This window comes from Schistocerca nitens, chromosome 5 (genome assembly GCF_023898315.1).
Source record: "Schistocerca nitens isolate TAMUIC-IGC-003100 chromosome 5, iqSchNite1.1, whole genome shotgun sequence".
In the NCBI taxonomy this organism is placed as follows: Eukaryota; Metazoa; Arthropoda; class Insecta; order Orthoptera; family Acrididae; genus Schistocerca; species Schistocerca nitens.
Genome location: NC_064618.1, coordinates 109,127,144 through 109,140,105, shown reverse-complemented (window position 1 = coordinate 109,140,105; position 12,962 = coordinate 109,127,144). Strand labels below are relative to the sequence as shown.

At 43.6% G+C, this 12,962-nt stretch overlaps 1 protein-coding gene across 1 annotated transcript in view; it reads left to right on the top strand.

The window, feature by feature from the left end:
- The window catches only part of LOC126259844 (RNA-binding protein Raly-like), a 1,182,113-nt gene that overhangs the window by 824,473 nt on the left and 344,678 nt on the right, over nucleotides 1–12,962 (top strand). Inside the window, exon 5 of the mRNA XM_049956900.1 lies at nucleotides 10,891–10,908. Coding sequence (XP_049812857.1) covers nucleotides 10,891–10,908 — 18 coding nt within the window. The remainder of the gene's footprint in view (nucleotides 1–10,890; nucleotides 10,909–12,962) is intronic.

The following is a 12,962-nucleotide window of genomic DNA, read 5'->3' as shown; positions in this document are numbered from 1 at the left end:
TGGCTATTATTGTACCCTTTGACAGAGTCACCTCCCATCTGCCATAGTTATCCACACTAACCGGAACGAACTGTTCTCCATTAACGTCACTCACTTGCTTAAGAGCAGTTCAACCACATGTAACGTCTCCCTTGAAAAATCTGTATCCACTGAAACCCACAGTATCGTTACCGTACCTGCTAGTATTTTAAACTGCTGATCTGCCTTCGCCGGCCGCTGTGGCCGAGTGGTTCTAGGCGCTTCACTCTGGAACCGCACGACCGGTACGGTCGCCGATTCATGACGTGCCTCCGGCATGGATGTGTGTGATGTCCTTAGGTTAATTAGGTTAAAAAATGGTTAAAATGGCTCTGGGCACTATGGGACTTAACTGCTGAGGTCATCAGTCCCTTAGAACTTAGAACTACTTAAACCTAACTAACCTAAGGACATGACACACATCCATGCCCGAGGCAGGATTCGAACCAGCGACCGTAGCGGTCGCGCGGTTTCGGACTGAGGCGCCTAGAACCGCTCGGAGAACGGGGCCGGCTGTTTAGTTAGGTTTAAGTAGGTCTAAGTTCAAGGGGCCTGATGACCTCAGATGTTAAGTCACATAGTGCTCAGAGCCATTTGAACCATTTGATCTACCTTCACCAAAAACGTACACAGCGTAGTTGATCTTACCGCCCATGACAGGTGAACCTTGCGCCGTTGTCTCAGTTGCAACTGGTTCCTCCAGTTGAAACAATGTCCCACTGAGTTCCACTGTGTGTTGCGAAAGATCAATCCTAGCGTGATGTCTGTTGAGAAAGTGTAGCCCGAGAATCTCTGAATAACCTTTGCCTACACAAGGAAATACACTGCTGGCGTTTAAAATTGCTACACCACGAACATGACGTACTACAGACGCGAAATTTAACCAACAGGAATAAGATGCCGTGATATGTAAATGAATATCTTTTCAGAGCATTCACACAAGGTTGTCACCGGTGGCTACACCTACAACGTGCTGACGTGAGGAAAGTTTCCAACCGATTTCTCATACACAAACAGCAGTTGACCGGTGTTGCCTGGTGAAATGCTGTTGTGATGCCTCGTGTAAGGAGGAGAAATGCGTGCCATCACGTTTCCGACTTTGATAAAGGTCGGATTGTAGCCTATCGCGATTACTGTTTATCGTATCGCGACATTGCTGCTCGCGTTGGTCGAGATCCAATGAGCTGCTACAGCTCAGGTACACGGCAACTCGTGCGCAGACAAATTACAAAATCAACATCCAAACGGCACTAAATTATATTATCCACGAATATTTTTGTCATCAGTCTTCTGAATGGTTTGATGCGGCCCGCCACGAATTCCTTTCCTGTGCTAACCTCCTCTACAGTTTTTGACCTCTACAGCTCTCTCTGGTACCATGGAAGTCATCCCCTCATGTCTTAACACATGTGCTAACATCCTGTCCCTTCTCTTGATCAGTGTTTTCCACATATTCTTTTCCTCTCCGATTTTAAGCAGAACGTCCTCATTCCTTACCTAATCAGTCCACCTAATCTTCAACATTCTTATGTAGCACTACATAACAAATTCTTTCGATTCTCTTCTGTTACGGTTTTCCCACAGTCCATGGTTCACATCCACACGATGCTGTACTCCAGACGTACATCCTCAGAACTTTCTTCCTCAAATTAAGGCCGATATTTGATATTAGTAGACTTCTCTTGGCCAGAAATGCCCTTTACGCCATTGCTAGTCTGCTTTTGATGTCCTCCTTGCTTCGTCCGTCATTGGTTATTTTACTGACTATGTAGCAGAATTCCTTAACTTCATCTACCTCTGATCATCAATCCTGACGTTAAGTTTCTCACTGTTCTCATTTCTGCTACTTCTCATTACCTTCGTCTTTCTTCGATTTACTTTCAACCCGTACTCTGTACTCATTAGACTGTTCATTCCGATCAGCCGATCATGTAATTTTTCTTCACATTTACTCTGGATATCAATGTCATCAGCGAACCGTATCAATGATACCCTTTCACCTTGAATTTTAATTCCACTCCTGAACCTTTGTTTTATTTCCGTCATAGATTCCTCGATGTACAGATTGAACAGTAGGGGCTAAAGGCTACATCCTTCTCTTACACTCTTTTTAATACGAGCACTTCATTCTTGGTCGTCCACTCTTATTATTCCCTCTTGGCTCTTGTACATATTGTATATGACCCGTCTCTCCGTATAGCGTATCCCTACTTTTTTCAGAATTTCGAACATCTTGCACCATTTTACATTGTCGAACGCTTTTTCCAGGCCGACAAATCCTATTTTTCTTTAGTCTTGCTTCAATCAACCGCAACGTCAGACTTTCCTCTCTCATATCTTTACCTTTCCTAAACCCAAACTAATCGTTATCTATCGCATCCTTAATTTTCTTTTCCATTCTTCTGTTTATTGTTCTTGTAAGCAACTTGTACGCATGAGCTGTTAAGCTGGTTGTGCGATAATTCTCGCACTTGTCAGCTCTTGCTGTCTTCGGAGTAGTGTGGATGATGCTTTGGCTCTGAGCACTATGGGACTCAACTGCTGTGGTCATAAGTCCCCTAGAACTTAGAACTACTTAAACCTAACCAACCTAAGGACATCACACACATCCATGCCCGAGGCAGGATTCGAACCTGCGACCGTAGCAGTCGCACGGTTCCGGAATGCGCGCCTAGGACCGCGAGACCACCGCGGCCGGCGGATGATGCTTTTCCGAAAGTCAAATGGTATATCGCCAGTCTCATACATTCTACACACTAACGTGAGTAGTAGTTTTGTAGCCACTTCCCCCAATGATTTTAGAAATTCTAACGAAATGTTATCTATTCCATGTGCCTTAAATGATCTAAAGTCCTCCAAAGCTCTTTTAAATTTTGATTCTGGTACTGGGTCCACTATCTCTTCTAAATCGTCTCCTGTTTTTTCTTCTATCTCATCAGACAAATCTTTCCTCGCATAGAGGCTTTCTATGTATTCTTTCCACCTATCCGCGCTCACCTCTGCATTTAACAGTGGAATTCCCAATGCACTGTTAATGTTATCACCTTTGATTTTAATGTCACCGAAGGTTGTTTTGACTTTCCTGTATGCTGAGTCTGTCCTTCCAACAATCAATTCCTTTTTCGATGTTTTCACATTATTCCTGCAGCCATTTCGTCTTAGCTTCCCGGCACTTCTTATTTATTTTATTCCTCAGCGATTGTATTTCTGTATTCCTGAGTTTCCCGAAACATTTTTGTACTTCCTTCTTTCATTGATCAATTGAAGTATGTCTTCTGTTACCAATAGTTTCTTCGCAATCACCCCCTTGTACTTATGTTTTCTTTCCCAACTTCTGTGATGGCCATTTTTAGAGATGTCTATTCCCCTTCAACTGTACTCCCTACTGAGCTATTCCGTATTGTTGTATCTAAAAGAACAACCGTATCTCGTCACTCCTTAGTACTTCCGTATCCCACGTCTTCGCGTATACATTCTTCCTGACTAATTCTTAAACTTCAGCCTACTTTTCATCACTACTATATTGTAATCTGACTCTATATCTGTTCCTGGGTAAGCCTTACAATCCAGTATATAATTTCGGAATCTCTATCTGACCATGATGTAATCTAACTGAAATCTTCCCGTATCACCCGGCATTTTCCAAGTATACCTCCTCCTCTTCTTCTACAGAGTATTCGCTATTAATACACTACTGGCCATTAAACTTGCTACACCACGAAGACGACGTGCTACAGACGCGAAATTTAACCGACAGGAAGAAGATTCCGTGATAAGTAAATGACTAGCTTTTCATAGCATTCACACAAGTTTGGCGCCTGTGGCGACACCTACAACGTGCTGACATGAGCAAAAATTCCAACCGATTTCTCATACACAAACAGCAGTTGACCGGCATTACCTGGTGAAACGTTGTTGTGACGCCTCGTGTAAGGAGGAGAAATACGTACCATCACGTTTCCGACTTTGATAAAGGTCGGACTGTAGCCTATCGCGATTGCTGTTTATGGTATCGCGACATTGCTGCTCGCGTTGGTCGAGACCCAATGACTGTTAGCAGAATATGCAATCGGTGGCTTCAGGAGGGTAATACGGAACGCCGTGCTGGATCCCAACAGCCTCAAATCACTAGCAGTCGAGATGGCAGGCATCTTCTCCGCATGGCTGTAACGGATCGTGCAGCCACGTCTCGATCCCTGAGTCAACAGATGGGGGCGTTTGCAAGACAACAACCATCTGCACGAACGGTTCGACGACGTTTTCAGCAGCATGGACTATATGCTCGGAGACCATGGCTGCGGTTACCCTTGACGCTGCATCACAGACAGGAGCGCCTGCGATGGTGTACTGAACGACGAACCTGGGCGCACGAATGGCAAAACTTCATTTTCTCGGATGAATCCAGGTTCTGTTTACAGCATCATGATGGTCGCATCCGTGTTTGGCTACATCGCGATGAACGCACATTGGAAGCGTGTATTCGTCATCGCCATACTGGCGTATCACCCGGCGTGATGGTATGGGGTGCCATTGGTTACACGTCTCGGTCACCTCTGTTTCGCACTGGGGTCACTCTGAAGAGTGGACGTTACATATCAGATGTGTTACGACCCGTGGCTCTACCCTACATTCGATCCCGGCGAAACCCTACGTTTCAGCAAGATAAAGCACGACCGCATGTTGTAGGTCCTGCACGGCCCTTTCTGGATACAGAAAATGTTCGACTGCTGCCCTGGCCAGCACATTCTCCAGATCTCTCACCATTTGAAGACGTCTGGTCAATGGCGGCCGAGCAACTGGCACGTCACAATACTCCAGTGGCTATTCTTGATGAACTGTGGTATCATGTTGAAGCTGCATGGGCAGCTGTACCTGTACACGCCATCCAGTCTCTGTTTGACTCAATGCCCAGGCGTATCAAGGCCACTATTACGGCCAGAGGTGGATGTTCTGGGTACTGATTTCTTAGGATCTATGCCCTCAAATTGCGTGAAAATGTAATCACATGTCAGTTCTAGTATACTATATTTGTCCAATGAATGCCCGTTTATCATCTGCATTTCTTCTTGGTGTAGCAATTTTGATGGCCAGCAGTTAGTCTTTCTGCTCTCTCATTCTTTGTCCCAAGCCCATATTCTCCTGTAACCTCTCCCAGCCGGGTATCCGAGCGGTTCTAGGCGCTTCAGTCTGGGACCGCACGACCGCTACGCTCGCAGGTTCGAATCCTGCCTCGGGCATGGTTGTGTGTGATGTCGTTTGGTTAGTTAGGCTTAAGTATATCTATGGGACTGATGACCTCAGCTGTTAAGTTCACAACTTGAAACGAGACTCGTCCGACCAGGCAACATGTTTCCAGTCATCAAGAGTCCAATGTCAGTTTTGACAGTCCTAGGCGAGGTGTAAAGCTTTGTCCTACGCAATCATCAAGGGTACACGAGTGGGTCTTTGGCTCCAGAAGACCATATGGGTAATATGTGTTAAAAATTACGTAATTCCTCCAGCTGTATTAAATTGTTGGCTTTATTGGCAACTAGTTTCGATGTTGTTACAACATCATTTTCATGCCCGTACTTGTTGACAGTAACCGTATGTGTCTAACACTAGTAGTCAGTGGTGAGATAGGCGTGTTCTATGGATAATGTTTCGTTGAACGGTTCGCACTCTGACACTTGTTGATAGCCCAGCATTGATATCTGCAGCAATTTTCGGAATGGTTGCTCTTCTGACACGTTGAACGATTCTCATCAATCTTAATTGGTCCCCTTGCTGCAGGATCTTTCCCCGGTCGCTGCGATATCAGAGATTTGATGTTACACCGGATTCCTTATTCACGGTACACTCGTGAAGTGGTTGTACGGTAAAACCTCACTTCATCGCTACCTCGGAGACGCAGTTTTCCATCGCTCACTTAAATCTTGATAAAATGCCATTGTAGCAGCGTAACCGATCTAACAACTGCGGCAGCCCCTTAGTGTCTTTCATAGACGTTGCCGACCGCAGCGCCGTACTGTAACGGTTTACATATCTCTGTATTTGAATGCTCATGTCTATACCAGTTTCTTTGGTACTTCAGTCCCAGAACCCCCTTCCACAATTCCCTGGTTTTTCTAGGCGATTGCCTAGTGTTACTGCACAGTACGTCCACGCTAGAAGAGCTCTAGTTCACCAGAATTTATTATTGAAGTGGACACTGTCGACAATTGATGGCAATACTGTGGTTCGGCAGTCGACCGGTTCTAGCGAGAAAAGGGTGTTCGCTACAGGTGTGTCCGATTGCCGTGTCTCACTTGTGACCAGAAGTTCCTTGCGTGATTGTAGAGGCGCACACGTCGAAAATAGTATGGAAGTGAATGGTTTAAGTTCGTGAGAACGCCCTTATTTTCAATGGTTTTAAGAATTCCAACAGTTTCTGCTGGAAGTATGTTTCGTACAAAAATGTATTGTGCAAAAGTACACGGTGAATTCTTGTCAAAATGATGGTAAGGTCTTATGGTACCAAACTGCTGAGGTCATCGGTCCCTAAGCTTACTTATTACTTAATCTGACTTAAACTAACTTACACTAAGGACCACACACACACCCACGCCCGAGGGACGACTCGAACCTCCGACGGGGGTAGCCGCCCGGCCCGTGACAAGTCGCCCAAGACCACGCGGCTGCACCGCATGGCAGTACTCGTCAGTTGTGTTAACAGTGAACATTTCGGAATTACACGATCTCAGTCGAGAAACTGAAATGCAGCCGCGTGTATTTCGGTCGTACTTAGTTCGTAGGTGGCTCTGCGACAAATTCAATTAAACTGTTCTGTCACATAAATAGACTCGTTCCTGTTTGCTGCTTTTCTTTCAGCCACATGCATATCCCGCATAATTTTCCTTCTCTGAATCAGTAAAATTATAAGTAAAGAAATAAGTGAGGGAGTGGTACCGTACACTGAAGGTGTATTTCGCCTTTTCCTTTGTATTTCTTCATTTGGGAGCAATACCAAACTGCCGAGGTCATATTGCTCCCTCCTACGTATATCTCGCGAAGAGACCTTGAGGATAAAATCAGAGAGATGAGAGCGCACACAGAGGCATACCGACAATCTTTCTTCCCACGAACAATACGAGACTGGAATAGAAGGGAGAACCGATAGATTTACTCTCCGCCACACACCGTCGGGTGGCTTGCAGAGTATGGATGTAGATGTAGATGTAGAATTGAAAACAGACTACGACTTTTGGATTCTACTTTTCCCGGAGGAAAATTCAGGTAGCTGATAGTGTACGAATGGAGATTTACTAACATACAGTGTTTATGTCTTTCGACATTATTCCTTTTGTGACACGGCTTTAACGTAATATATCAGTTATAGATGTTAACATACACGCGAAAGATGTACAGACAACTGTTCAGAGTAACTGGAAACCTATTAATTAAAAACAAGCATAGAGTAATGAAAACGACTGTAACTTATTCGTTTAGGGACATTAAATCCGACGATGTGTATTTGACCACAATGAAAAATGCTCCTGTCGTTGCACAGAAAAAGGCGAATATGTCCTGGGCAGAATTAGGGATATGAAAGAAGGGAACTAGGTTTTCGTCTTATTTGGCAGCTTCAAAGGCATAAAAATCACAACATCTTGACATATTCACGTGTTTTCAGTAGTTAGTATTAGTGCCCACGTATGCAAAATGATGCATCGTGTCATGTAAAGTAACACGAAACATGATGTCATGTCGTATAACACGACATATGCCATCACATCATCTAACATACTACTGCCATATAAAGCAAGTTGTCATCAAAGTTTTGGATGCATGTATCCCCGTTCTGGGACATTTTCTGTTAAAGATGCACTGTCACCCTCGGATATTTCCTGTTGTACATGCATTCCATCTCTAGAAACACATACATTTGTGGCTATTTGTTTACACCTTTGTCTATACGTGTAACAAGGAGTGAGTTTGATGGAGACATGGTCCCATTGGGATAAAAATAAAACTAAGGCTGTTTCCGGCGGAGGTTCGAGTCCTCCAACGCGCATGGGTGTATGTGTGTGTGTGTGTGTGTGTGTGTGTGTGTGTGTGTGTGTGTGTGTGTGTGTGTGTGCGTGTTTGTCCTAGGATAATTTAGGTTAAGTAGTGTGTAAGATTAGGGACTGATGAACTTAGCAGTTAAGTCCCATAAGATTTCACACAAATTTGAACATTTTTTGAATAAAATTAACTCTCTCTCCACCCACCCATCGACCTACCCCCCCCCCTCACACACACACACAACAATCAAAAAACGGTTGCAGTGTCCCCCAAGCAACAAATAGATTTCCAGAAAATTTATCCCCCAAGAAAAACTTTTTTAGGTATTACTTGTCTGCTATATGATATTACATTTTGTTTTCTGTAGCTGGCGAATCTTCCGTATTTTGGGCATATGATCATGGGGAACTTTGACCTGTACATTGCGAGGTGCAGGTGTGACAACAGCAGCAAAGAGAGTCACTGTGCAGAGGGAGTAGCGTGGCTCCAAAGAAGGCTCAAATATGTCAACACGTTTTGATTTCAATGTCTTTGAAGCTACCAGATAAGTCAACAATCCAGTTCCCTTCTTCTACAGGCCTAACTCTGGCTAAGACTGTGGTGTCACCGCCAGACACCACACTTGCTAGGTGGTAGCTTAAATCGGCCGCGGTCCATTAGTACATGTCGGACCCGCGTGTGGCCACTGTCAGGATCGCAGACCGAGCGCCACCACACGGCAGGTCTCGAGAGACTGACTAGCACTCGCCCCAGTTGTACGGACGACATTGCTAGCGACTACACGTACGAAGCCTTTCTCTCAATTGCCGAGAGACAGTTAGAATAGCCTTCAGCTAAGTCCATGGCTACGACCTAACAAGGCGCCATTAACCATATCTGGAGAGAGTCTCACTTGTATTATCAAGAGAAATGTACCACAAAGAATTAAAGTTAAGTATACGAGAAGCTCCGTTCTTTTCTTTATAGCTTTCATCACGTATCCTGTTTCAGACTTAACGCAAGACGGCTTGAGTTGACGCGTGCCCTTTCGGCTACCTCCCTTGTGTCTAGACTGTCTTGTCTAGACACAGCAAAGACATATTCGCATTCTTTTGTGCATTTTTCATCCTCGTTCCAAACTTTTACCCTATCATAATTTTGACGTTACGCCACCATAGCATCGCAACCGGCGCAGACTTTTGCTGACTCATGTGACGAATGATCCGGTGTCTTTTTATTGTCATTCGAACTATGTTGCTTATATCGTGGCAACGGATGAAGCTTTTACAAAAGAACAGTACGACCATTAATTACATGTATTCGTCTTTGAAACAGTTTTCCACTAGTCTGATATGTAGAAGTGGCGTGCTTCAAAAAGCTCCCCGCTGGCTTTTTACGTGCTACATTTACATCCACTTTAAACCATCTCCACAACGGAAAAAGTATGTTGTATAAAAAAATTTGTTTTGACTTTATCCTTTTATCTACTTTCGAGCAAAGATCCGAATAACGTGATCTTTGTGGCTTCCGATTTTGTGCTGTTGTATTGCGGAGGATGCACCGAGAATGATGCGGCGTTTCCACAAATTGTCCTTGTCAAGTGCATGTACTGTTGCGTTGCACTGTGTTTTGATCAATCCATGGACACTCCAAAAACAACAATATCAGAAATTGAGTCCGCATTGATGCAAAACACCTTGTTATTCTTTTATTTGTTTATTTTCCCAAACTAGTTTCGGCGACAAATATCACCATCATCAGTGCGTTTTGTAAGTCTAAAACATGCAGAAAATATCACGGTTACATACATTGATTAAGGCTATTTTCTAGCTTTCTTTGGCAAATAATAGAGGTTTAGTGTCTGGTTAAAATCATTGCCTATTAAATGTTATTGTTTCGTCAGCGAATTATACTTCAGATTCGTTACACCAGCTTCTTCAGATAAGTAAGTTTGTTGTGTGGACAACAGACATGTCCCCGTTTCTTTAATGACTTTTATACAGTTCCAGCCGTTCCATTTGCCATACTCCTTTTGTTACGTGTGGTGATTCTCCCAGAGAGTGCAGTCGAGAGCGTAGTTCGTCGGAACGTTTCCATGTATCAAAACTTGATAAAGATGAGCATTCATTACGCCGAAATACTGAGCAGGAAAAGACATTCTTTACTTCTCCGCTGCACATCCACAATCGTCCGTTACACACGCCAGAAAATCTCCAAAACCACATTCATGGTAAAATATTAGAAACTTGCCTATATGATCCTCGACACGGAGTCATTAACACTCGTGAGGTCCCTACTTCCCATTCATATATTTCAAATGGCGTTTATCTTCCAGTCTTTAGACAGTCTTCCTTCAGAAGAAATCCCTGAACATGATAAGCTTTCTTTAGAGGAAAAATGTGAAACACAGTTTTCAGAACTTCTCATGACGGACACAACGTTTATTCTCCATGTTTCACCAAAGCCCGTGGCTATATGTAATTTCCATCGACCACATTCCGTTACATCAAAGTAAATAAACGGTCTAAAAATTAACATTTTTCTGAAGGTGCACTTATGGGATTGTGGCTTTACACAACAAGATTGCAGCATGTTGGTTTTTAAAATCATCTCAGACACTATTTTGTTTCTCAGTAGTGCAAGTAGAAAAGTTCGCACATTATCAGTATGTAATGCATGCCGAGTAAAACCATAAGGATAATGAGTGACAATGTTAAGGATAGAGACTGAAGGTATTTACAGAAAGCGTGTACACTAGGTCACAGCTTCCTCCAAATCAGCAATATACAGTTCATGAGTAGGTCAACCACTACATATGTGCATTTGCAAAGTATTGGCCGAGACTAATGCCATCTTTCTCTTTTTCAGGGATTACTACTACGACAGGTAAGCGAGACTGGTGAGGAGGTAGTTGTCGACATTAAAAGTAAGTGACTGGCACATTTTCTTATTTCAGTAGCTGCGGAGGGAAAAAAAAATCTGTTCGACAACGAATAATGACAACAAAACGTAAATCTCTAAATTAAGTGACCTCTTGTGTGAAATAAGGGTTACGCCTGATACGAGGTTAAATCTCTATTGAACGGTCTAAAGTATTTCTTACAGTAATAATAATAACACGCTGGTGTACAATTCTTAAGGACGAAAGTAAGTCTCGCAGTAAATGTTACTGCTAAGTGACGTAGCTGGACGAGACTTGGACCATACGTAATTAGAAGAAATATGTAATGAGGCGAAAATAAATGACACTTTTCTTCCAAGACAATAATGGCGCTTAAGTCATCGAGAATTATGATGGTCTTTTAGACATAACAGGGCAGGGCGTGTGATCACCATGGATGGCAGAGAAAGCTCTGCAATATGCTCTCATACTTGCCACAGAGATGGTAAGCAGTCGATATGGTAGGGCGTTGTAATCCTTCACCAATACGGTCGACAATTGCTGGATGGTCGATGGAGCTCGTGGACTTACTGCAGTACGCCCCTCCAACGTATCGCAGTAGCGATCGAAGTGATTAAATTCGGGGAAACGGGCTGACCAGTCTATTTGCTGAGTAGCCTCCTGTTCCGAGAACTGACCCACCTGCCCATGGGGAAGGACTACTGTGCCACAATATCACTGATCTGTGATGTACTGTGTTCACAGATTTGAAAGTCACTGCGCTCATGGTTGTCAAGATTTGGTGGTGGTTGACTAAATGTTACAAGTGCTTGTGTGCTCATAATCTTCGACCGTGGTATACTCGCTGGTCAGTGTTGTTGTGACATTGTAAACATTCCTCGCGTGCTTCTCTTCAGGGGTGTATTCGGCCCTGGCTTATTTTGTATGGAATACAGTGCATCGGACAACGCAGGTGGAGGTGCCCTTTGATTGAGAGAACATTCAGCGAGGAGCTTCCCAGTCCGTTGTTCCACTAGAATCCAGTCGAGCAGGCGTCAGATGCTTGCAACAGTCCCAAATGCACCACCGACCAGGCAGCACTCGGCAATCGAGCTGGTGGAGGAATGGAACATCCTACCAGAAGAACTGCTTAGCAACCTTGTGCCCGGCATGGGTGCGCGCTGCAGGGCACACATTCCCGTCACTGGTGATCACAAGCCTATTAAGAACCATGTACCAGGTTTCGTACTGTCCAGTCATGAATCGAGGTGACTGCAGCGTAATTATTTTCTTTTCGTATTTCTCTCTGTGACACATGATACGCAAGTTACTTTCATCCTTGCGTTCTGCACACCAGTGTATTATTAACATTAATATTTTTTATCTTTATTTCACACGTCTAGTTCCGCAAGACCAAACTGAGGAGCAAATCTCCAAGGTCATGGAACGTGTCAGTACATGAAATTACGACTTAAAAGTAAAAACAGATAAAATAAAATGTTCATGAAAACAAAAAAAAGACAAGCCATAAGCTTAAGTAAACACAATCACCACTACAGCATAGGAATCAGCTTAATTTTTCAAGGAACTCCTCGACAGGATGGGAGTGACCCATGAGGAAACTCTTCTGTTTCAATTTCAAAACGCTTGGATTACTGCTAAGATCTTCGAAATCTTGTGGTAGCTTATTCAAAATGGATGCAGCAGTATATAGCACACCTTTCTGCAGAAGAGTCAAGGAAGTGCGATCCAAATGCAGATTATATTTCTGTCAAGTATTAACTGTGTGAAAGCTGCTAATTCTTGGGAATAAGCTGATACTGTTACCGAGAGACGAGAGTATAGAATGTATATTTTGAGAGACCATTGTCAGAATACCGAGACTAGTGATCAGAGGTCGACAAGAGGTTCGTGAACTTACACCACTTACCCCAACTGCCCGTTTCTGAGCTAAAAATATCCTTTGAGAACGGGAAGAGTTACCCTAAAATGTAATAGCATATAACATAAGCGAATGAAAACAAGCAAAGTAGACTAATTTTAGTGTCCAACGATCACT